This window comes from Cynocephalus volans, chromosome 6 (assembly GCF_027409185.1).
Source record: "Cynocephalus volans isolate mCynVol1 chromosome 6, mCynVol1.pri, whole genome shotgun sequence".
In the NCBI taxonomy this organism is placed as follows: domain Eukaryota; kingdom Metazoa; phylum Chordata; class Mammalia; order Dermoptera; family Cynocephalidae; genus Cynocephalus; species Cynocephalus volans.
Genome location: NC_084465.1, coordinates 16,453,136 through 16,480,873, shown reverse-complemented (window position 1 = coordinate 16,480,873; position 27,738 = coordinate 16,453,136). Strand labels below are relative to the sequence as shown.

Genomic DNA, 27,738 nt, shown 5'->3' with positions numbered 1-27,738 from the left:
AAAAGGCAACATGTAAGAATTTCATGTCAAAAGCAAATAATGTACAACATAGGTCAAATAAACAGAACTGTGCTAGAAAGAATCTATATTGCCAAAGCCAGAAACTGTTTAAAATGTATTTGTTCTGTAGAACATAAGAAGGATAAATTAATACCAAAATCTTAACATGGCTATTTCACAGTGGTGAGGCATGGGTGAGTTCTTTTTCATTCTTTGCTCTTTGCCATATATTCTCAATTCATTTCAGTTTTCCAAAGTTTCGATCAAATGACAGTAAGAAATACATTTTACATTATGACCCAGAACATATATACCTGTATTTATTTATAAACAATACTTACCCTGACTATATACATTGTATATCAGAATTTTCTAATCTAAATTATTACATGATACATAATTTTCTAATCTATTTTATTACATGATATATAATTTTCTAATCTATTTTCTCATGACACATTGAATCGAGTTCAACACCAATACCCTATTTTCAATAAACATATATTTAATGAATAAAATTATTAAAAAATGTTTCATCAAGAAAATTTCATTCTGACACATAATCCACTCTAGCTTTTGGGGAACATTTAAATTGTTATAAAAGTGGCTCTTGTTTTTTTCCACTTTTTCTATGTATCACTTTCTAGGAGATTAAAAAAAGGCAAGTACTTGTTTCTTTCTTCCTTTTCCATTTGTCTCTGGATATACAAGGAATGAAAAAAATCTTCTCTAATATTTTTATGTGGCCACTATTTAACAAACCAAGCATGTTTTATACAGCTAGCAGAATCTCAGGAAAAAGAGCATGGAAAAATAAAAAATGTTTTCATAAGTATCAGCATTTTTGAGTCATCTGATCCTGTTTGCTAACTGCTCATACCCTCACTTACCTGATAACGCGTTCAGTTTCATGAAGCCCTCAATTTCTATTCCTTCATTAATCTACTTAATTGTAGCATTTCTTCCTGTCACTGGCTGACATTTTAAAACTACATGTAACTGGATGTTTGTGTATTGAAAGGAGAGAAAAAAGAGAAAAGGAAGGGGAAGAGGGAGAAAAGTAGGGAGGACAGCCAAACATCTGAGGGGAAGAAAACATGTGGATATGCACTTGAGTATAAATTTTAAGCTTGTATCTGTAAGTACACCTTTGTCAATAAAGGTGGGCACATGAAGATATATCTTTCTTTTTGGTCACAGCTTATGCTTAATCTGGAAATTGAAAATAACTAAACATGTATGGTAAATTAGTGGGAGGCATAGGCCAGGCAATTTGCATGAATTAATTTGTAAGGTGTGGGGCTGTGTGAAGGATGGCATGGCATGTTTCAAATATTGTTTCTCTACTCTCTCCCCTCCACTAGTTCCCAGGGATTCTTGGGATGTAGACAAATACTGAAGGAACTGCTTTTATAACAGACACTATAAAACCAGGAGGCATAAAGCAGCACTCCTTGAATAGCCAGTGAAAATCCAGCACAGAGAAGCAAAGAGAGGAACACTTTTTCTATTCTAAGCAGAACACAGGCTTTTAATCTTGCCTGTCATGGCACTCATTCTATAAGACAAATCTAATCATACTTCTCCCCTGCTTACAACTATCACATTTCTAACTATTTTAGAGAAAAGTCTAAATCTTTAACCTGCTTACAGGGATTTTCATGAGCTGGACTCTGCTCATTGTACCCCTAACTACTGCTGCACTGTGAACATCCCCTCCCCCAGCCGTGGACCATCCATTCTGAACTTCTTTCAACCTTTCAATACTTCAAAGGTCACATGCTTTCTTGTTTCCTCTGCCTAGAGTATTCTTTACTTGATATTTACTTCCTCATCCATCAGGCCTAAGCTTAGATATTTCTTACTTTGGGAAATCTTCCCGGCTCTTCAAAGGCCAGCTTAGAACTCTCTGTGCATCTGTAGAAATTTATACATACACAGTATTTAAGAATGTTTATGAAAATTTCTTATTAAATTTTCTTTTTCTCTACTCTAAGGCAGGGATGCCGTCTGTCTTTGTTATATCCCTAGATATGACACTATGTTGACAAATGGAAGGTTCTCAAAAAAAAAAAAAAAAAAAAATTACTGGCAGGTCTCTGTGTTGGGAAGATTTCCATACTCTGGAATTAACATGCAGTTTGCTTTCACTACCGTTTTTGGCAAAGACCTTCCCAAGGTACCATATTAATACTATTTTCTCATGCTTAGCAACTTAGGTCTTCTTTTACCTCTTCATATCCAATTTCTAGCTAAGAAAAATTATTAAGAAAAACAGTAGTAATCACTATAAGATGTAAGCTCAACTGTTTTGTTTTTTGTTGTTGTTCTTGTTTTGGCAGTTTGTGGGTACGGGGATCTGAACCTGTGAACTTGGTGTTATACGGCTGCACTCTAACCGACTAGGCTAACCAGCCAGCCCCAGCTCAACTGTTTCTGGACTCTTAAGAAGTTAAATAAAAATCTTAAGATTTATCCACTCAAAATTCAACAAGTTAAAAAAATGAACACAGTAATGAACTTCCTAGCTCATCAATATAATATTTGCTACACAGTAAAACGTTTGACGTTATGTATATCTTACACTTGTCCAAAAGATGCCTTATTTACAGAAGTACAAACTCGATTTCCTTATTCACCACTAATGGAGCCCTGAAAGCACAACCCCCCAAAGAAATTATGTTATCAATCATCTGCCCTAGAAGCCCAACTGGGACTGGCCAGTTAGCTCACTTGGCTAGAGTGTGGTGTTGGTAACACCAAAGTCAAGGGTTCACATGTGCACTGTCCAGCTGCCAAAAAGAAAAAAGAGCCCAGCTAGACTAATCACCAAGACCTAAGGAAAAATATCTGATTCCTAAAGGCTAGCAATAACTATCCATCTAGAAAAAAATAAACTATGGTCAAAATTCAATACATATAAAAAATTAAGAAATGCATTCCTTCCTTAGAGATCACTCTAATCCTGACTTCTGCCTATCTTTTTAGAGGATAGGTTCTTAAGTTCTGGGAACTGTATCCTCATGTCTAAGGTGGAAAGGTCCCATGTTCCAAGTCTCATGTTGTTGACACTTAGCTTATGCTAGGTTCTAGCAAATGCAAAACCAATACAAAAGGAGAAGCCTCAAGTAAAGTTTAATACTCAGCACTCCACTTTCATAACCTATCCTTCAGAAACATTTATACAAATGTGCACAAGTGTGCCAAGATGTATGAAGAAAGATTCTGCTTAGCTCCTATTTTTATGGACCATTATGCAGTCATTACAAAACTACAGTCATGTGTCATATAATGACATTTCAGTCAACAACTGACCACATATATGATGGTGGTCCCCTATGATTGTAACAGTTATACCAGATAGTCTAGGTATGCAGTAGGCTATATCATCCAGGTTTATGTAAGTTCACTCTATGATGTTCATACAATGACAAAACTGCCTAAGGACACATTTCTCAGAAAGTATCCCTGTCATTAAGTGACGCAGACTATAAAAAGCTAGGTGTACTGACATGGAAAGATGTTCATAATGTCCTGCTGAACTAAAAAAAAAAAAAAAAAAAAAAAAAGAATATCACACAGCATGACTCCATTTTTGGTTTAAGAAAGAAAAAGGACTGGAAAGTAATAAAGGGAAGGGAGAAAATACTTCAGGGTTACAAGTACAAACACATATTTGTGTATACAGAAAAATTTTTGGAAGACTCCACAATAATCTATTAATCTATACACATGAATGTTGAACTCTAGGAAGGTATTTTCACTTTTTTACTTGATACACTTTTGCACCATTCAAAAAAAAATTTTTTTTAAATAATACACGTTTTGCTTTTTTTAATTAAAAAAAGTATAACTATTAAAATTAAACTCTTTAGTTTAGAGACAAGTTTTTAAAGAACAGAACTGATTTTCAATTTAGTTAAGTATTGTCAATCCAAAATTACTCATCCATATATTATATGCTCTAAATAAAAATTCATTCATAAGACCTGAACATTTTCAACATTTCAAAAACACGTAAAGACACATACAAAGTTGTGAGTTGTAAGTGGAACATTCTCCAACACTTCTACATGCAATTCCTCTCCAGTAAGCCAGGAAATATCTGTGTCCCAGCCAATTGGTTTCTTCTCTCTGAAAAATGTAGACACAACAAGCCTTTCTTGGTTATCATACCTACAAATCTTCATATACCTCATGCTGGAGATATGAAAATTGGTTATTGAGGGGCTAGTAACAGTGAGGGAGGTTTGGCTCCCTGGTCTTCCGTCGTTAGAAATTTAAGTGGCAATAAATTAATTTTTAAGTTTACCCCAAATAAATGTATCACTCTTGGACAAACAGCAGGGTAAAGAGATGTACTCTTTTCTTCAAGTCAGCTCCAGAAAAGACCTACAACAGCAGAAAATGGATTGTACCTGGGGTCCAAAAAAAAAAAAAAGAAAGAAAAGAAAAAAAAAAAAAATCACAGGTACGGACTTATCTATCCATTCAAAGAAAAAGAGTACTCAAGGGACAACATGACCAAAAAAGGATTTTTTTTTTAGGATTCAAAATTTGGGGGTCTTGGAACAATGTTAGACACTTTCTGAAAGAAAAATAGTTCAATATAAAATGTTAATTTTAATAAATCTTTTGTTAAACTATGAATTTGTATTAAAGATGAGGGAGTGGGTAAGGGTCCATTATCCAAATAAATCATTCTAAATGTTCAAAAATTTTAAGAATCTCCAAGTCCAAATAAAGTCATTTGATCAGAATAACAACAGTACAGTCACACAAAATTATCTAATGTTAACTCCTCAAAGGGCCTACAAGATTTCTTCAGTCTAATTTAATATTTTTTTCTAAAGCTGATTTTCAATTCCGTAGGTTTAGGTAAAGATCCTACAGAAAACCCCAAAGTTTAATGTCTGGTATTTTTTTCTTTTTAAACAAAATTTCACATTACATACAAACCATACCCATCCTGAATTCTGTAAACAGCACAGCACTCTGGGATTAGACCTCTCATCATCAATGCTTTCTTTAGACTGTCTCGGACTGTAACTCCACATCTTGCAGGTACCTATGGTATCATAAACATATGATAAGAGGTAAAGGGAATAAATTATATTTTTTCACATCATTTTAAAAAACTGAATAATTTACCTTTTTAATATAACACAACTTTAAAATGTCATATGATTTACTAGGTCAGATACAACATCATTTCTACAGCTAACTTAATATTAAAAGGAAATTATAACCCAAGTACCTATTAGTAGTCACCAACTTAAATCAAAGCAAAATTGATTTTTTGGTCTTTTATTAAAATTATGAAATATTTTAGACAGATAAAAAAGAACAGAAAATATAAAAGTACCCACTATAACACATATACCCACAAATATAATGCACCCATCACTGAGAAATAACAGATGTCAACATTTAAAGCAAAATCAATTTTGATTCAACATTGTTCAAAGCTGAAAACTGCGTAATCCTGCAATCACACTGATGGGGCTTAAGAGACATCTTACTGACCCTAAACTTAGCAGGAAGAAAATACTTCTCTTAATGTGTATAACTGATATTTGTTGTTTAGTTGTCTATCATCTGGGAATCTGCTCTTCTCTAGAAATCCACACAGTGCTAGACAGGCTATCCATCACGAGTTACTACTTTCCTGGCTACAGATGATATGAGGTGGCTAATTAGTTTCCCATATCCCTGGCAACAGCAACTGGTCCACTGCTAGATATATGACCCAAACAGTACCTGAGTTCTTCCCTAAACTGGTTGAAAGAAGTGGACACTGGTTAAAAGAAGTTTCTGTTTCTACTATACCAAGAGGAAATAAATCTGGAGCCCTCAATGGCCATGTTCCACATTATACTGAGAAAATTTGGTTAAAGAATGAAGCAAATATAGGAAATAGAGATGATGCTGGGAGCAAAGGACAGAGAGATAAAAAGAATCTGTACATTTAACATTATCCCTGTTCATAGTCTTTTCCTTGCCTCATACTCCCAGGAGAATCTGAATAATTTGTAACTAAAAATGTGAACTAAAGTGAGGCAGTGGAACTACAGGGAGGTGCAGTTTATAGTGGGGGGTGTAAAACAGAAGGAGGGGATGTGTTACTTAATAACAATAAAATTAAACTTTCATTCATTTAAATCACTAAAGTATTTAGCAAACCAGAAGTTTCCAAAGAAATTGGGAATTTTTATGCTAGAGAGCAACAAAATGGAGTAAAGGTGAATATAAAACAGCCAAATTTAAATACTTTAGAGAAGAGGGAACAATCCAGAAAGGCTAATTAGGACCCATGATTAGAAACAAAGGAGAGAGATTTTAGCTCCATATAACCAGTAAAACTGTCCAGCCAGGGGAAAGTCTGTCATGAGGGAGCAGGCTCATCACCAGGAGTATTCAAGAAGAGACTGGATTGTTACAGTTGATCCTTATTATTCATGGAGTTTGTACTTGCTAATTTGTCTACCTGCTAAAATTTATTTGTAATTCCAAAATCAGTACTCGCAGCACTTTTGCAGACATGTACAGAGCACTGGAAACTCTGAGTGAGCTGATGCATACACCTTCCCAGCTGGGTTGAACAAGATGAAGCTCTGCTTTCTTGTTTTAATTTTCATATTACGAGCAAGTGTCCTATACACAGCCTATCTGGTGCCACAATTTTCACACTTTTGTGCTTTTTTTGGTGATTCTTCTGTTTAAGATGGCCTCTAAGCTTAGTGCTGAAGTGCTGGTTAGTGCTCTTGAGTACAAGAAGGTCGTAATGTGCTTGGCAGAGAAAATATGTGTGTTAGGTAAGCTTCCTTCAGGCATGAGTTATCGTGGTGTTACTGGGAGTTCGATGTTAATAAATCACAATGTAAATTAAATAAGGTGTCTTTAAACAGAAACACCCATAAAGCAAGGTTATGTACTGACTGACAAAAATGTGACCAGAGGCCTGTAGGAAGCTAACTGTACAGTATTTTGGGTTCCAGGGATTAGGGGGCTGATTGACCACAAGGTGGCAGTAGCATGCATAAACTGATTTGGGTGACTCTTTTGACAGATTTGCATACAGGGAAGTCCCTTACAGCAGGAGACTGTCCAGAAGCTAAGGCGGAGGGGCCACTACCCAGAATAGGAGGACGGTATCTAAGAGGGGGCTTATATGTCTAGGTGTCTTTGCTCAACATTCCAGCAGAAAGCCTCCAGATTAAAGAACTCCAAAGGCAACAGCAGCTTGAGGTCTTTGTAGCCCTGAGCATGATCTTGTCTACGGCTAGCAGATATTGGACAAAAGCAATTTCATGGGGCTTGCAAAGTAGGCAGGCTCTCAATGGCTAAAAACATGCTTGTCAGGATTATGTTTAAAGCAATTACACATGCGAAAACTTAGTTTGGTACAAACACTGTCTTAAGCTAACAGGTCCCAGTCTGCTGTGAAGAAATAACCTGGGGGTCAATATACAGAGGCTATCTTTGGCTCATTTATATAACAATAACCTTTTATTTCCCCTAGCAGCAATGATTCAGTACTCACTAATTCAGTGTTTGTAGTGTATTTATAGAACATAACTACTGGGAATAATAAGAATTGGCTGTACCTTCCAGAAATAATGAACTGAAGGGAAAGGTCACTTTTCCTACTGCCATTCATCTTCTGACTCCACTAACGTAAAAACTTCATGATTGGCAACCCTATCTTTAGTTTTAAATCCCATCCAATCTACCCCACCCCTTGTTACCACAGAACTCTTTCTAAAGAAGGTATTCTTAACTTGCACATATGTGTATGTGTGTCAAAGACCTTTTCTGAGAATCTAATGAAAGCCTCAGATGCTCTCTCTGAAATATAAAATTTCAGAGGGTTCACGCAACATGAAGCCCAGGTACAGACTACTGAGGAATCTATTGAACTTAGCACTGAATCCATTGTAAAATATAATCTCATGTTATGTTGGTGGGACTGCAAAATGGTGCAGCCTCTATGGAAAATGGTATGGAGGTTCCTCAAACAATTGCAGATAGATCTACCATATGACCCAGCTATCCCACTGCTGGGAATATACCCAGAGGAATGGAAATCATCAAGTCGAAGGTATACCTGTTCCCCAATGTTCATTGCAGCACTCTTTACAATAGCCAAGAGTTGGAACCAGCCCAAATGTCTATCATCGGATGAGTGGATACGGAAAATGTGGTACATCTACACAATGGAATACTACTCAGCTATAAAAACGAATGAAATACTGCCATTTGCAACAACATGGATGGACCTTGAGAGAATTATATTAAGTGAAACAAGTCAGGCACAGAAAGAGAAATACCACATGTTCTCACTTATTGGTGGGAGCTAAAAATTAATATATAAATTCACACACACACACACACACACACAAACCGGGTTGTGGGGGGAAGAAGATATAACAACCACAATTACTTCAAGTTGATATGACAAGCAAACAGAGGGGACATTGGTGGCGGGGAGCGGGGGAGGGAGGAGGGAGGAGAGAGAGAGGTTTTGGTGATGGGCAACACTAATCAGCCACAATGTATATCAACAAAATAAAATTAAAAAAAATAATAATAAAATAAAATAAAATAAAATATAATCTCATGTTACACTAGTTTGCTTAAAATTTTCCTTTATATGATGAAATTCAGATTCCATAATGAGGCATAAAAGGACAACTGTGACCTGGGGCTATCTACTCCTCAGCCTCTTCGGTAATTTCCCTCACGCACTCCAGTAATGTATTTCAAACATGGCTGTGATCCCTCAAGCTTCTCTATACATGCTAATTCCACGTTGTTTTCATCATGAGGCAAGAGCATGGTTTTCCACTCTACTCTATCACCAAGGCAAAGTCATCAACCATTCCTTCTCATTTCATTTTTGTAGGCAGAATTTTTGTACTATTTGCTCATTCATGATAGTTCCTCTGCAACAGACGAAGAGATCAATGGAACAAAACAGAAGGACCAAAACAGATCCCAATACATAAAGTAAATGCAAATAAGATAAACAGAGCATCTGAAATAGGGTAAAGATGGACTTTCTAATACTTGTTGTTGGGACAACTGGAATGAATCTAGAAAAAAAGGTTCATCCATACTTCATACTACATACCAGAATAAACTCCACGTGGATCAAAGATTTAAATGTTGAAAGAACAAAGGAAGGAAAGAAAAAAAAAGGAAAGCACAAACCATAAAAGAACTAGACAAAAACATGGCCAAGGCCTTCATAACCTTTGAATGAGGAAGGTCTTTATAACTATGGTGCAAAATCTCAAAGTCATAAAATAAAAATATATTAAATTCAACTACACAAAACGAAAACATTTTTGGATGGCAAAGCAAACGCACACTATAAATGAAGGCAAAAGACAAATGCAGACTGTGAAAAATATATTTGCAACTTATATAACAGGTATATTACCTCCCTGACATACAAAAGAGCTCCTGAAAAACTGAAATCAAGACCAACAACCCAAGAGAAAAATGAGCAAAGCATATGAAAGACAGTTCACAGAAACAGAAATGGCCTTCAAACATATGAAAAGGTGTTCAACTTCACGCAGAGAAAAGCACATTCAAACTTGCCAAGATATTTTTCATTTATTAGATTGGCAAAAATCCAAAAATTTGACACCATATTCTGTTGATGAAGTTATGGGTAAACAGGTATCTCAAAATTAAGGAAGACCTATGAAGCAAATTTAAAGGATCAAAATCACAAATGTAAATTTCTCTTTGATCCAGCTTACTTCTGGGAATTTCTTTCTTTTTTTATTTTTATTTTTTTTGACCAGCAAGGGGATTGCAACCCTCCGCACCACGCTCAACCAGTCAGTGCACTGGCCATCCCTATATAGGATCCGAACCCGCGGCCTCGGCGCTCCCAGAGCCGCACTCTCCCGAGTGAGCCACGGGACCGGCCCTGGGAATTTATTTCATAGATATTCCTGCAACACATAAGAATGACATATGTGCAATGTTATTCACTACACTATTGATTATATAGCAAAAGTCTGGAAACAAACTGAATGCCCACAGACAGAACACTGGTAAATAAACATCTAAATTACAATAAAATTATAGTTATAGAGAACTTAAATATTCTTTTTTATGAATGAAAATGGAAAATTTCCAGGATGGTCCACATACACATTAAAAACAAAATACAGAATAATATATATGTACAATATGATGTCTCTTGCATATTAAGAGAAATGGGGAAATAAGAATATACATTTGTATTTGCTTACGTCTACATAAAAAACCCTGAAAGTTTGTACACGCACACACCCCTAATAAAAGAGTTACCTAAAAGGCGAGGGGGAGACTGGAAGTATAGGGGCAGGGATGGAAACAGATTTCTTGATGTAAATACCATGTGAATGTATTACCTATTCAAAAAGAAAAAAGGTTGTCATATTTTAAGGCTTGGAAGACAAAAAAGATATTTTCAAAATAAAACAGGTTTATGCCTTTCCTCCAAATTCCAAAACAAAACATGTTTGGTTAGATTGTCAAAGCAGCAATAATACTTCTTTAAAAATAATTAAAAAGTATCCTCCCTTAACAAAGAGCCAGAGTCAATAAGATCATCTGAATATTCATTTGCCAAAGGAAAAATTAGACCAAAACAAAATGTATCAGTCCAAACTTTCACACGTCAGTTTTTAGAGTAAATTAAATTATCTTTTATCAACAGGTTCATAGTGATTAATTACACTACTCCGCTTTTGTGTATGTTTAAAATTTTCCATAATAAATAGTTTAAAAGAAACTTTAAGAAGTCATTCTGGAATTCATATGGCCATCAAAACTGTTACATGTTTAATTATTTGAATTAGTACATTAATTTGGTAGTTTAAATTTTTTTACAGTGCAAACTATTATGCTTTAAGTAAACTTCATAATATAATGAGAACTTATATAAACTGGCACAGAATATACATACCAATATACAGATTCTGAACACAAATTCAAATACATAGCTTCCTGATTTTATAATTTATCTGATATAAAGTTGTTTTCCAGGATTGTTACACCAATCACAATACTGTTTTCAAGGAAAAATTAGATATGATTTGATTACGACATGGCCTTATTAAAGTAAAAAGAGGTTGCCTAGACTACAAAAACTTCATAAGGTAAAAGCGATTTTAGAATTAAGTATGCTTCCTACTCAAGTTGAATTTACCTGGCAAAGAACCAGTGACCACAGAATTTATAAAGGACATCTTTTACTGCTAAATTGCTGTCCCAATCAAATCAAAATAAAAACTAAAGCTAATCGATTACCTCACTAGTACTGCAAGGGGGGAAAACTTATCTAGCAACAGATAAAGAAGCCCTTTCATTGTTGGCAAAAGTTAAGAACAGAATTTATTATCAGTCAAGAATGTCCTGGACTCCACAGCTATTTCATTAAACACAGTAATTTAAATACCAACATGAGCTAATACTGTTCCCTCCCTGCAGTGCTCTAACTCACAAATCTGCTATGAGGATCAAATGAGAGTAAACCACTATGCAAAAGGTACTATTATTCTTCCTGGTTACAAAGAAATTGAATGTGTCAACTCTTTCTTCACTTGTAGATCTTAGGTTCCTGCTTTGCTGTTGCTAAAAATAAAGGAGGAAAAAGGGTATTCCCTGGGATTCTTACATTTACTATTATCTAATGGTATCCTTTTACCTTCAAATTATTCCACTAACACTACTTATTTGTACTAGTGAGAGTTAAAGTTTCTGATATTAGTTTTTTCCCCAAAATGGCCCAAACAAGGATTTACCTTTTCCTTATCCCTTCCATTCCACAAACATTTCTTGCTTAATTATAGCACAACAAGGGCATGATTTTGAAGCATCTAATAATATTGGCATATCCTGTTCTCTTTGTCCTTCCTTTCATTTATCTTATATACAATCAGGATTAATATCAATCAACAGGTATTTGTTTACAAATCCCAGGCTATGGTAAACCCAAAGACTCATGCTTTAAAAAAATACTTATAGAACATCTACTAAGTGTTAGGCACTACTCTAGCCACTGAGTAAACCAAAAAAGTTAAGCTGGTTTCACAGAGCTAAACTCATTCCACAGACACTAAAATGAAAATAGTAGTTTTAAATATTTTTTCAAACCTCAGTTCTTTTACATACAGCCTTTGAATAAAATGTGCATACTCCATGCCCCAGAAATTCCACTTTCAGGTCTGTAACTTAGAAATACTCTATTACAGGGCCAGCCCGTGGTTCACTCGGGAGAGTGTGGTGCTGATTAACACCAAGGCCCTGGGTTCGGATCCCATATAGGGATGGCCGGTTAGCTCACTGGGTGAGCATGGTGCTGACAACACCAAGTCAAGGGTTACGATCCCCTTACCGGTCATCTTTTGGAAAAAAAAAAAAAAAAAAAAAAGAAATATCCTATTACATGTGTACAATGAGTCCTGTACAAGGATGTTCCTATTTCAGTGCTGTTTGCAATAACAAAAAACTGAACATAACTTAGATGTCCATCAGTGGAAGAATGGATAAACAAACTGGTATACTCAGAAGCTGGAATTCTCAATAATAGTTCAATTGAATGAACTAGACCTACATGTAACAACAAATACAAACATGCACCTAGAAATTATTTTTGAATAAAAAGGGCAAGATGCTGAACATTACATACATAATTGGAGCACTTCATAAATTAAAAAAAAAACCCAAAATAACAAAAAATCAGTATTTGTTCATTGTAGGTGACTAAACATGACTGTTTAATATACTGTCTTTTATATTTTTCCATACAAATACTTAAAATTTTCTAAATGAAAAGTTAAAAAAGAAAACCTATGAATCATCTTTTCTAAATGCTAAATCAAAGTCACCAATTTTTAAACTATGTACAACTTATAAGCTTGGTTTCCATTTAGTAATGTAAAAGACCACTTTCAGGGGTTATCCACTATAACATTTCTTGATATTATAATCCCTTATTTTTACTTTCTAAACGCAGGCTTGCCTACCTTCAATAATTTCCTTTTTGGTCCCTAGAGCATTCCGTTTTATTCCTGTTCTCTCTACTTCTCTGTCTCTTATTTTGACACAGGTCCTTACAGAACTTCTACCTTTCTCCATCTCCAGATGAAATAATTCTGGCTACTTTCTCTTTTCTGTTTAATTTCTGTTATTAGAGCATTGTTCAAAAATCCTTATGATTTTCTTGTGTGAGACCACTGGTATTTTGTCTAAGCACGCACATAAATTCTTTCTCCCAAAAGATATATACCAATAGCCACATGAAAAGAAGCTTGACATCATTAGCTGTCAGGAAAATGCAAATAAAAACCCCAAGGAGATACCACTTCATACCCACCAGGATGGCGATAATAAAAAAGATAAAAAACAAGTGATGGTGAGAATGTGGAAAAAACAGAAACTTCATGTTGGTGAGAAAAATGGTGCAGCCATTTGGAAAACATTATGGCAGTCCCTCAAAGCTTACTATAGGCATATACACAAGGAAAAAGTGTACATACACACAAAAACTTATGCGCACACATTCATAGCAGCATCATTCATAATAGCCAAAAAGTGGAAACAACACAAATGTCCATCAACTGACAAACATATAAATAAAATATGGTATATATATCTGATGAGAAATTATTCAGCCATAAAAAGACAAAAAAGACACATGGTACAACATGGATGAACCTTGGACACACACTAAGTAAAAGAAGCCAGTCACAAAAGAACATATATAATATGATTCCATTTATATGAAATGTCTAGAATAGGCAAATCTATAGAGATCAAAAGTAGATAAGTGGTTCCCTAGGGCTGAAAGGAATGAGGGAAATGAACAGTGACTGCTAATGGGCACAGGGTTTCTTTTTAGGGTGATTAAAATGTTCCAAAATTAACTGTGGTGACGGCTGCATAACTCTGTGAATACACAAAAATCACTGTACACTTTAGATGAGTGAAATGTGTGGTATTTGAATTATGAGTTCAAGAAGGCAGGCTTAGTAGGATAAGCCAATTTTCAAGGTAATCAGGTGAGTCTAATACTTTTTTGGTTAATTATTTATTGTAGTATAATATGCATACAGAAAAATATACATGAATGACAGTATTTTAGGTCTAATATAACTTAAATTTTCTTGGACTGGTAATACTTTTTACATTTGTTAACATTCAGTGTTGTCTAGGGTCTCGTGAAAAGGAAGTCTCATATACTGTTGAGAATCAAAAACTTTTCTTACTTTGAGGTATTACAAAGTTTTAAGTGCACATACTCTATGACCTGGTAATTATTTTTAGGTATTCAGCCTATAAAAATATCCCCACAGTGTTTCAGAATATATGTACTTAAATGTATACTGCAGCATTATCTAATTATCTATAAACAGTTAAATAAATCATATATACTCACTGTAAACCATAAAAAACAGACAGCTCTGCATTATGTGAAAGAAGGGTGTTAAGTACAAAGTAAAAGGTTAGATCCTTTCTCCTGCCCCAAGCAATGTCCCCATTCCTGCAATAATCTTTGCCTTCACAGCTCCACAATTATCATTCTTTGTTGAAACAGTATATAATCTCAGGCCTATCACTCACTGGGTGCTTTTTTTTTTCCTTTTTTTTTTTTTAAATTGTGGTAAAACATATATTAGAATTGCCATTTTATATAATCTCAGGCCTATCACTCATTAGGTCTTTTTTTTCCTATTTTTTTTTTTATCATGATAAAACATATATAAGAATTGCCATTTTAAGCATTTTAAAACATTACATTTGCAATGCTGTGTCACTACTACCTCTACCGATTTCCAAAATTTTTATGTCATCTTAAACATAGACTCTGTACCCATTGAGCAATAACTTCTCATTATCTGCTCCCCACCAGCTGCTGCTTTCCCCATTCTTGGTAATCTTTAATGTACGTCAGTCTCTGAAAAAAATTTTTTCTTTTTCTTAATTGACACATGATGATTATAGATATTTATGGAGTACAGTATAATATTTGGTTGCATTTATACATCATGCAATGATCATATCAGGGTATTTAGCATATCCACCACCTCAAACACTTATCAACTCTTTGTGTTGGGAACATTCAACATCCTCTCAACTAGCTACCTGAAGTGATAGAGCAATTTGTTACTTTGCCTTTTTGCTATAGCACACCAGATCTTCTTCTTCCTATCCACTGACCAGTGTCTCCCCATTCCTGTTCCCCTTACTAGTCTCTAGCAGCCACTATTCTACTCTCTAATTCTATGAGATCAACTTTTTTTTAGTTCCCACATATGAGTGAGAACATGTGGTATTTCTCTTTCTGTGCCTGGCTTATTTCATTTAACATAATTTTCTCCATACTCATTCATGTTGCAGCAAATGCCAGAATTCATTCTTTTTTTCATGGCTGAATAGTATTCCATTATGTATATATATTACATTTTCTTTATGCCACCGTCCATTGACAGATATTTAGGTTGGTTCCAAATCTTGGCTATGGTGATTAGAATTGTGATAAACATGGGAGTGCAGGTATCCCTTCGACTTGTTGATTTCCTTTCCTTTACTTTACCCAGTAGTGGTATATATACCCAGTAGTGAGATTCGCTTATTGGGTCTTCATTTCTTTGATATGAAGACCTCATGTATACATAAAAAATATTAAAATCAAATAAAACTTGTATGCTTTTTCTTCTGTTCATGTCTTTTGTCAGTTTAATTTCTATAGCTCCAGGCACAGAAACTAAGAGGGTAGAAGGAGAGTTTTTTCATCTCCTACAACGCCTATTCAAATTTCCATTTCTTTTTGATTCATTTTGGAAACACACATTATTGGCCGATGATCCATTTTGTTTATGTTTCCTAATGGTCTACTTAAAGTTGTTCGTTGTACTCAATTAAAAAAAATCTATACAGTACAGTAGTTAAGGCATTTATACAATTACTAATATTAATTCTATCTTCCATTTATTCTAAAAGTCTCTTCAAGTATTCACCTATTTTTTTAATGACTATTTCTACTGTAACTTTGTTTAATATTGTATTTATTTTTACACTTTAATTTCATTTTTTTCTACCTTTTAATTAGTGCTGTTGTACTTTTTCTAACTTAAGACCTTTACACAATTGATTTTAAGTTTTCTTGCTGTAAATATAAGCTTTTGATAGCTATAAATTTCCTTTAAGTACTGCTTCATGTACACCCTACAAGTTTTGATATGTAATATTTTCTACATTTATGAAAATATTTTCTAATTTCTATTAGAATTTTTTTTGACCCATGAATTACTTACAAGAGTCTTCAAATTTCTGAAAACATGGTTTTCTTTTCTTTCTTTTTTTTTTTTTTTTAAAAGATGACTGGTAAGGGGATCTCAACCCTTGGCTTGGTGTTGTCAGCACCACGCTCAGCCAGTGAGCAAACCGGCCATCCCTATATAGGATCCGAACCCATGGCCTTGGTGTTATCAGCACTGCACTCTACTGAGTGAGCCACGGGCCAGCCCTAAAACATGGTTTTCTATTATTGTTATTAGTTTCTACTTTAATTGCATCATGCTCAAAGAACATGGCCTGTGTTTGTGGAGATTCCCTTCACTGCTGAAAATGTAATAAAAATTTTATGTGTCCATACTTCCTTGAGAAGAATGTCTATACTTTTATTGGTGGGTGCAAGGTCTACATGTCTATTATATCAATTGACAACTACGCTCTTTAAATCTCCCATAATCCTAACAATGTTGTCTGCTTGATCTATCAATTACTAGAATAAGTGTATAGAAATAAATCTCCCACTAGGGAAGTGGATTTTTCCATCTCTTGTAATTGTATTGTTTTACATATTCTGAGGCCGTTCTTCATTTTGCAGTGCTTAGAATTCTTATGTCTTTTTAGTAAATTGTTTTTTTAAGCATAACCCTCCTCATCCTTAATAATTCTTATTCCCTTAAAGTCTATTTCATATAATATTTACATAGCACTACCAGCTTTCTTAAAGGCTCTTCATTAGAAAAAATGCAAAACAAAACAAAACCAGATTTACTAAGGTATAATTGACTTATAATAGACTGCAATGATTTAGAGTACACAATTTGATACATTTTAAGATTACATATATACCCCATGCAACCATCACCATATACAAGATAATGAAGATACCCATTACTTTTAAAAACTTTCCTGTGCTCTTACCTAATCCTCCCTCCTGCTCCAGCCCCATGTCCAGGCAAATACTGATCTGCTTTCTGCCACTATACATGGAATTACAAAGTATATATTTGTTTTTGTCTGGCTTCTTTCACTCAGCAAAACTATTTTGAGATTCATCTGTGTTGTGTGTAGTTCATTCCTTTCTACTGAGTAGTAGTCCATTTTATGGACATACAACATTTGCTTAGCCATTCACCTGTTGATGGACATTTGGGTTATTTCCAGTTTGGGGCTATTACAAATAAAGCAACTGAAAACATTTGTGCAAAAATCTTTGAATACCCCACTCTCAACACTGAACAGATCATCTAGGCAAAAAATGAACAGAGAAACACAAGATCTAAACAACACTTTAGACCAATTGGACTTGGCAGATATCTACAGAATATTTCATCCAACAATCTCAGAATAATTGTTCTTCTCATCAGCACTCGGAACATTCTCCAGGGTATGCCACATGTTAGGTCACAAATCAAGTCTCAACAAATTTTTAAAAATTGGAATTATTCCATACATTTTTTCAGACCACAATGGATTAAAACTAGAAATCAATAATAAACGAAACTCTAGAAACTATACAAATACATGGAAATTAAACAACGTTCTACTTAATGGCATATGGGTTCAAGAAGAAATTAAACAGGAAATGAAAAAACTTATTGAAACTAATGAAAATAATGACACATCATATCAAAACCTATGGGATACTGTAAAAGCAGTACTAAGAGGGAAGCCTATAGCAATAAATGCTTACATCAAAAAAATAAAGATTTCAAATAAACGACCTAACCCTACACCTAAAAGAATTAGAAAAACAAATACAATCCAATCCCAAAGTTAGTAGACAGAAAGAAATAATTAAGATTAGAGCAGAACTAAATGAGATAGAGACCCAAAAAACAATACAAAAGATCAATGAAACAAAAAGTTGGTTTTTTGAGAAGATAAACAAAATAGACAAACCATTAGCTAGATTTAAAAAAAAAGAAAAAAGACAGAAGACCCAAATTACAAAAATCAGAAATGAAAAAGGAGATATTACAACTGATTGCACAGAAATAAGAAAAAACATTAGAGACTATTACAAACAACTATATGCCAACAAATTTGAAAACCTGGAGGAAATGGACAAATTTCTGGACACTTACAAACTACCAATACTTAACCAAAAAGAAAGAGAAAACCTAACAGACCACTAGCAAGCAACAAGACTGAAGCAGTAATCAGCAGTCTCCCAACAAAGAAAAGCCCAAGATCAGACGGCTTCACTGCTGAATTCTACCAAACCCTTAAAGAGGAATTAATATCAATTCTCTTCAAACTATTTCAAAAAACTGAAACAAAGGCCAGTCTCCCAAACTCATTCTATGAGGCCAGCATCACCATGATACCAAAACCAGACAAAGATACAACAAAAAAAGAAAACTACAGGCCAATATCTCTGACGAAAATAGATGCAAAAATCCTCAATAAAATATTATCAAGCAGAATACAGCAACACATCAAAAAAATTATACACTACAATCAAGTTGGATTCATCCCAGTGATGCAAAGATGGTTCAACATATGCAAATCAATAAATGTGGTATACCACATCAACAAAATCAAGGACAAAAATCGTATGATAATCTCAATAGATACAGAAAAAGCACTTGAAAAAATTCAACATCCTTTCATAATAAAGACTTTCAGCAAATTAGGAATAGAAGGAAAGTACCTCAATACAGTAAAAGTCATATACAACAAACCCACTGCCAATATCATCCTGAATGGGGAAAAGCTGAAAGCTTTTCATTTAATAACAGGAATAAGATAAGGATGCCCGCTCTCACCACTCCTATTTAACACAGTATTGGAGGTACTAACCAGAGCAATCAGGCAAGAGAAAGAAATAAAGGACATCCAGATAGGAAAAGATGAAGTTAAATTCTTCCTATCTGCAGATAACATGATCCTATATATAGAAAAACCTAATGACTCTACAAAAAAACCTCTTAGTGTTGATAAATGATTTCAGTAAAGTTGCAGGATACAAAATCAACATGCAAAAATCAGTAGCATTGTTTTTATACTCCAACAACAAACCAGCAGAAAAAGAAATCAAGAAAACTAGCCCATTTATAATAGTCACGAAAAAAATAAATTACCTAGGAATAAACTTCACCAAGGAAGTGAAAAGTCTCTACAATGAAAACTGTAAATCATTGTTGAAAGAAATTAAAGAGGACACAAAAAGATGGTAAGACATTCCACACTCTTGGATTTAAAGAATTAACATTGTGAAAATGTCCATACTACCCAAAACGATCTATAGATTCAATGCAATCCCATCAAAATACCAATGACATTCTTCACAGAAACAGAAAAAACAATCCTAACATTCATATGGATCAAAAAAAGACCCCAAATAGCCAAAGCAATCCTGAGCCAAAAAAATAAAGTCAGAGGCATAATACTACCTGACTTCAAATTATACTACAAAGCTATAGTAACCAAAACAGCATGTTACTGGCATAAAAGTAGACACTTGGACCAGTGGAACAGAATAGAGAAACCAGAAATCAACCCACAGATTTATAGCCAACTGATATTTGACAAAGGCAACAAAAATATACATTGGAGAAAAGACTGATTCTTCAATAAGTGCTGCTGGGAAAATTGGATATCCATATGCAAAAGAATGAAATGAGACTTGTACCTCTCACCATATACCGAAAACAGTTTAAAAGGCATTAAAGGCTTAAGTATAAGACCTGAAACTAAAACTACTAAGAGAAATTATAGGGGAAACACTTGAGGAACTAGAACTAGGCACAGACTTTATGAACAAGAGCCAAAAAGCACAAGTAACAAAAGAAAAAATAAATAAATGGGACTATATCAAATTAAAAAGCTTCTGCACAGCAAAGGAAATAATTAACAGAGTGAAAAGACAACCTATAGAATGGGAGAAAATATCTGCAAACTATATATCTGACAAGTGATTAATATCCAGAATATACAAGGAACTCAAGCAACTACACAGCAAAAAACCGAATAACCCTATTAAAAAATGGGCAAAGGAGCTGAACAGACATTTTTCTAAGGAAGACATACAAATGGCCAATAGACACTTAAAAAAAAGAGCTCAACATCACTAATCATAAGGGAAATGCAAGTTAAAACCACATTGAGATATCAATTCACCCCAGTTAAACTGGCTATAATCAAAAAGATAGTCACAAATGCTGATGAGGATGTGGAGAGAAGGGAAAGCTCCTACACTGTTGGTGGGACTGTAAATTAGTACAACCATTATGGAAAACAGTATGGAGGTTTCTTAAACAACTACAGATAGATCTACCATACGATCCAGCAATCCCACTTCTAGGTATATACCCAAAGGAATGGAAGTCATCATGTCAAAGAGATACCTGCACTCCCATGTTCATCGCAGCTCTTTTACAATAGCCAAGATATGGATCCAACCTAAATATCCACTGATGGACGACTAGGTAAGGAAAATGTGGTATATGTACACCATTGAATACTACTACACCACAGAAAACTACTCTGTAATAAAAAAGAATGAAATTCTGACATTTGCAGCAACATGGATGGGCTTAGAGAAAATTATGTTGAGTGACATAAGCTAGGCACAGAGGGGAAAATACCTCATGTCCTCACTCACAAATGGGAGCTAAGAGAGAAAGGAAGGAAGGAAAGACCACAGTGGTGTGCTGGCCTTGCAGAGGGTGAGAGCATAACGGGGGGGGGGGGGGAGGAGGACATCGGGAATAGTAATAGTTGCAATTTGTGGTAATGGGCATGCTGATAGTATTGATCTGGCTATAACATCTTGGGCACAGGTGGTGATGGTCAGCTTTGTACCCCATGAATATGCATAATCAATTATAAAATAAAAAATAAAAAAATAAAAAAGAATGTGAATTGTCCTGGCTGAGCACAGAACTTGGGACGCAGCATGGCAAATGTTCAAATAGTAACTTTTTTTCTTCATTGAAACATAATTGTTTGTACATATCTGTTGGGTACAGCATTGAATATCCATACCTGTGTGCAGCATGTGATGCTCAAATCAGGATAATTCGTATATTCAACATTACACAATGTAATCCTTTTTGTGGTCCTTTACCAATTTCTCACTCTCTCTCCCTCCCCCTTCCCACTTCTCGTGACTGAGTTCTGCTCTCTCCTTTGAAAGTTTAGCGAATTACTGAGATTGTTGTATCTCTCTTTCCTTCTTTCTTCATTTTTTAGCTCCCACTTATGAGTAATGACATGGTATTTTTCTTTCTTTGCCTGTTGCATTTCACTTAACATAATTTTCTGGAAGTTCATCCATGTTACTGCGATCAAACTAACTTTTAATATTAATAAGAATTGAGGGAAGAAAGGCAGAAGAAAAGAGATAGTTAAGAAAAGGGTTAAGAGGTTCAGATAAAAGGGAGAATGGCAGAACAACTTCCTTGAAAGAGTTTAATGTCGTAGACTTGTTTATTGACTATTCATACGATCTCCTTAATTTCATGATATGGGGTATTTGTGAGTACTGAATATGAATAGTTAAGCTGAGAGTGTAATGAACAAGAACAAAGCAATTTTTAAATGTAAGCCTAGCCAGGATAATTAAGGTAAGCCTAGTTGATTGCCTAATAGTTCTTCATTTATTATCATCTTACATCCTCGAAGAGTCTCAATTCTCTTTTTTGCTTTTTAAAGGGGAGATTATAAACTTTAGTGGTATTTGTAAACTTAAGAATTCTCTTTGCCTCCCTCATAAATACGAAGAGACTGGTATAGCTTAATCATTTAAATTCGGCTGAGAAATCTGAAAGGGTATCTGTAACAACCCGTTTTATGTAGTTGGTATCCAGAAATTCACACAATTAGAACTAATTTTAGCAGAGCCTGAAAAGAGGAAGAACACCGTGATGAAGAGAAGGGAAATGCCTGGGACATAAGAACATATTTCTTACTTTCTGCTTATGATTACAAGCAATAAAGAATTAATTTAAAATCTATGGGGAATGCGATGGTTTCCCATAAATAGTTCTGAAACACAGGCTGCTTCAAAGATAGTAAAATTTCTGTTCATAGATAATTCACAAATAATTTCACCTTATACTCCCCTTTTAAGGGACATCCCTGGGAAGATACTACTTAATGACACTCCATGTTAATGTGAGAAAAATAATTTTAATTTCATTCTACCCAACAGAAGAAAGAGAAAAATAAATAAAAATAAAAAATAAATAAATTTTAAAAAAGGAGAAAGAAGAAAGGGTAGGAGAACTAAATTTATTTTATAAATTGATTAGTCATTCTGCACAATGAATAATCCAGAGTCTATTTTATTGCAACCAACTCTTGTCTGTTCATGGAAGAAAGAGCAGGAAGAGTACAAATAAATGCATATCCTTTAGAAAGCTGTATTTCTTAACTTGCATCAAAAGCCACTGGCTGACAGGTGGCAACAACATTCATTAGTTTTCAGTCTAATCACTAATGAAGAAACTTAACTTCTGGGAGTATAATGCCCTTACAATTTTTTTAAGTCAAAAAGGAATTTTTAGAACACTCAATAATAACAGTTGCACTTTTAATTTCTGTTGTCTGAGAAAAAAACAAAAAAAACCCCACTTTGACTTCAGTTGTATTTGAAAATGTTTGGTTTTTTTTACTAATGTCAAAAGCAACCATTATATATTAAAAAAGTAGTGATGCATATAGGTGCATTGTTTACTAAGTCTACTGACAATATTTGCTGTGTTGAGGATTACAGAATATCTATAACTCTGCAGATTTCTCTGCTTTAAAGTTATTTACAGGATACACTGTTCCAATGGTGATACTAATAACGAACAAGAGGAAAATTATCTAGCACACTCAAAATTCAACACTGGATAACAACTCAGAATGGGGATTTCTCAAGGGTGAAGAATGAATCTTACCTGATATATATTAGACAATAAACAAGCTCAATTCTTGAAATTCTGATTTACTCTTAACTAGTACTTAGACTTGAGTGTGGCTCAAGTGTAGCAGATAGGTTTAAATGTCAAATCTGACACTAGAGATAAGAAAATTATTCCAGTTAAGGAACACAGACTTTGGCACCAAAAAATTATGTCTTTTCCATTCTTGTTTGAAATGGATGCCATTTGCATGACCTATGAGTATGAGGTGATAATATACTAAGGTGGTAATATATTAATTTTCAATAACTTTTCTTTCTGAAAAATACAAAGAAACAACAAAATGATATTAAAAATTGACTCACCACTGTCCTCTGTTTGTTGGGCAGGAAGACTCTAACAATAGGTTTTTGTGGTGACTTGGGGTTGCTCCGTGACACATCTGTGGGATTTTGAAAAACTGAAAGAGATGAAGGTAGCACTGAAAGGCTAGAAGAAGAAGATGATGTAACGGTGTCTGCTGATGCAGAGCTAGAAACAGAAAAAACAGTTCCATTCCCCAGGGATTCCAATAACTGTTGCTCTCTTTGTTGGAGGGCATCTAGCTTGCTGGTGTATTCTTCATAGGCCTATAAAACAAAATAGACTTATATTGAGTATTGGACTTTGTTCTGACAGTAACAAAAGGAAAAATGAAATTTCAGTCTTTGATTATATTCTCTCTATAATCTAGATAACAGGGTTTTTTCAGTTACAAGTTTTAAAAAAAGTGCTGGAAATACTCTAAATAAATACTTTTCAACTTTAAGGTGGTAGATAATGTTATAAGATATATACTACATTACACTAGAAAATTTGACCTATATATGTGTGATGTATATATGGTCCATGGATATTAATTTAAAAAGCACAATATTTCTAATTTTCTGGTCAAATTGTAATTTATCTCCCAAATCGCATGTCTAACCTAAGATAAAATACTACAATTCCTCAAGGATAGGTGTCCCCCTCCCATTAAAAATTTTTTTTTCCAGAAAAGTAGTAGGTACATAAAGTTTCATACTACACACACACTTTTAAAGAACATAAAAAGAAGCTGAAAAGGAGATGAGGTTTTAAGACATTTGTCAGAAAACAAGACTCAGGAACACAGTGCCAGATCTCACCATTAGCAACAAAGACCTCCTCAATAGGGCTTAGAAGATATGTAATTGCCACCTTCTTTCTGAAAGAGCTATCAGCTAAAATACTTTCTTCTTTTTTGTTTATTTTTATCTTTTTGCTTTTTTCTTTAATTTTTAAAAATATATTTTATTTACTTTATTCTTTTCACTATGGATATTTGATGACCTCCTTCCCCATCAAATACTGCTTAGAAAATAAGAATTGTATTTCAAAATGTGGATTACACCCTGCTGTCAAATTATGGGGCCACTATCCAACAGAGTAACTTCCTAGAAGTTTCACTTGACTAAGGCTATAAAGTCATATGACCATATAAGATATTGAGTTCTAAAAAAAAAGAATGATACTAAAAATAAAGAGATGGAACGAATTGCAATATATATGTCCATAGTTCTTGCAGGCAGTGGTAATCCCCTCGCTCACACTACAGTCCATTATTTCTCCCTACCATCCTAAATAAACACAATACCACAAACATTTACAAAAGGGTACAAGGGAGAACAAAAGATTTTCAAATAGCATTTCCCATGTCTCAAGGAGTTTATTATTGGGCTGTGGGTAAGCAGATGGATACATTTTTATTTGTGTAAGTGCTGTACATGAGAAATAAACAAAGAACATTCTTGATACAAGGTGAGAATAATCAAGGAAGGGGGCCTTGAAAGATTGGCACTTAGATAGATGGAGGAAGTAGGAAGGAGAGAATCTTGTGTACAGGAGAAATTCTATAACAAAATAAGGAAGTGGGAAAGTTTAAGACATAGATGAAAAACTATAGGCTGGTATAGGTAAATGTCATAAAACATTTAGGACATAGCAAGAGATCAATATATGTCTGAAATTTAAATGAGAAAAACAAGTACACAGGGAAACAATAATAAGACTGGAAAAGTAGGCAAGGGACTAGATTGTAGCAAGTGTATATGCCATGCTATAAAGTCTAAACTTCAATCAAAGGCAGAGGAGAATGAAAGAGAAATTTCATTTCAATAAAGGCCACAGCACCCTGGTATGCTAGATTTTACCATATAAAAAGGGAAAAAAGCGTTGCTTGAGTAAAATGAGCTATTGAAAAAAGGGTTGTAGGGATAAAATGAGCTACTGAGGTAAGGGGCCTAAACTACCTCAGAAATCTCCTTTTCAACCTGCTAGTTGTCTTACCCTGACCCTAGATTGTTTCACAGCAGACCAGGGCATTATATACAAATCAATTCAAAATTTTCTGAGCTGTAATTTGAAGGCTGTTTAGCTTTCAGTTCCAAGGGCTAGTTACTTAAGGGTATCTCTCTCAATATGATCCATTTATTGAGCCTTCAATCATTCAATAAATACACACTGTGCAGTTTAGGGCACAGTTTAGGGCACATATGCCTGCACAGTTTAGGGCACAAACTTCAAAAATGAATAAGATCAACACAATTCTTGCCCCTTGAAGATTATATACATGCAGTCTGGGAGACAAAGGTTCCTCCTTGCACAGATCAAATATTCTTTCTTACTGGTATTTGGGCAAATACACTGACTACACAAAATTAACCTTGAGAAAAGTAATGAGCAGAAACAATTAATTTTCTGAATGTTATTTCCTCATCAAAATGTTAGCCATAATTTTTGAAAATATACTAATCCCTCCATTATGAATTACAAACTATTATTTTACCACAATTATCAACAGCTCTTTCTTTGTTGTTAGATACCAAACATCTACTTGTTCTACCTTTCTCCATCCTCATAGCTACAATCTACCAAGGTGTTCAGCTCATTTCACCCTATTACTCTTGCATTCAGTGTGAAATCTGATTACTGTTTTAACACTCCTGCCTTAGAGTTTCTTATCTCTAACGGCATTTATTTCTATCCTATCTTCAAAACCCAGAGACACTCACACCAGTCTTTTCAAGAGAGATCCAAATGATGACAAGATCTCAATTTGGAACCTCCCACACCCGTGTGCACACATTTATCCCACTGTCTTAAATTTCCATTTCACTACCACATTAGCCTGTTCAAGGTAACATTAATCCCTCAAACAATTTCTCAGATTTGGACCACTGCTGTCTTCCTTCCCATAATTTGTGGCTCACTATCTCAACAATGCCATTGGTAACATCTTAGATTCTCTGGTAATTCTTATTCTTTCATCAACTAGCTTGCCAGATACCAATTCTGGGTAAATCCTACCATTCAATTATTCCATTTTTTTCCCCCTCAGGTTACCACACATTGCTGGAGAAAATGATAAAACTAGGCCAATTAGTTCCATTACCAATTTATGAAACTTAGATTCGCCTGGTACTTCACACTACTGCTTGAAAAATTTTACTTATTTTTAACATATCATGTTCTTTACAATACTTATTCTAACCTTTCCTATTCTTCTCTGGATCCTAACTTCATCTCCCAATCTTTAATTCACTCTGAAAATAACACGACTTTCAAATTTACTCTGAAAATCAGTCATCAAATGAAAGCTTCCTTTACTTCTTTCTTTGTCTAAACATCCCTCTTTTACCTTCAATTTAGTGCTTGCATTGGGTATTTGGGGACTCTTCTGCGGTGGCCTTGGTCCATCATTTTCCCCATCTTCTCTTACATCTTACAACTTTCCCTCTACAAATGTAAGCAGGTCACTCCCACATAAACACACACCTCAACCACCATCACCACCACCACCACTACCAAAAACAACAACAAAATTCCTTTGGTTCTTCAGGATGTTGCAGGTATCAGATACTTCTTCAGGAGCCAACTTTTCAATAACCCCATTCCTTTTTGTTGAAACCCTACTATTTTTCAAAGTCCAATTCTAAGCCTTCTTTAATAATATCCAAAAGAAGTATTCTTTATTTCCTCCAAAGCACTTATCATACTCTTCTGTATATTGCTAATTTTTCTCATCTCTGAAATAATTTTTTTTTTTTTTTTTAAAAGATGACTGGTAAGGGGATCTTAACCCTTGGCCTGGTGTTGTCAGCACCACGCTCAGCCAGCGAGCAAACCAGCCATCCCTATATAGGATCCGAACCCGTGGCCTTGGTGTTATCAGCACTGCACTCTACCGAGTGAGCCACGGGCCGGCCTCTGAAATAATTTTTTAAGGATTAAATGAGATAATACAAAAACAACAAATTGTTACAGAGACTACCACATGGCAAAAATCCAATATATATTCTTATTAGCATTAATTAGTAGTAGTAAAAGAAGTAATACCAGTAACTCTTGTTGTGGTTATTATTTTTATTACTATATCACTTAAATGAGTTCTTGACGTGACTCTACTAAACTATAAGTGAGTTGAGGACACAGATCATGTTTTATTTATTTTTTAATCTAAAAAAAGAATCTAAGAAGACTTAATATCATTAAGATAACAACACTCCCCCAAGGTAATCTA

At 34.5% G+C, this 27,738-nt stretch overlaps 1 protein-coding gene across 3 annotated transcripts in view; it reads right to left on the bottom strand.

Annotated features, from left to right (window-relative positions):
• The window catches only part of BRAF (B-Raf proto-oncogene, serine/threonine kinase), a 169,673-nt gene that overhangs the window by 72,025 nt on the left and 69,910 nt on the right, over positions 1-27,738 (bottom strand). For all 3 annotated transcript variants that reach the window (XR_010023848.1, XM_063099532.1, XM_063099533.1), the window contains exons 3-5: positions 23,525-23,788; positions 4,965-5,068; positions 4,032-4,134 (exon numbers count right to left, since the gene is read on the bottom strand). Coding sequence is in view for 2 of the 3 variants with exons in the window: in XM_063099532.1 (XP_062955602.1) it covers positions 4,032-4,134; positions 4,965-5,068; positions 23,525-23,788 (471 nt within the window). In the remaining variant the exon portion in view is untranslated. The remainder of the gene's footprint in view (positions 1-4,031; positions 4,135-4,964; positions 5,069-23,524; positions 23,789-27,738) is intronic.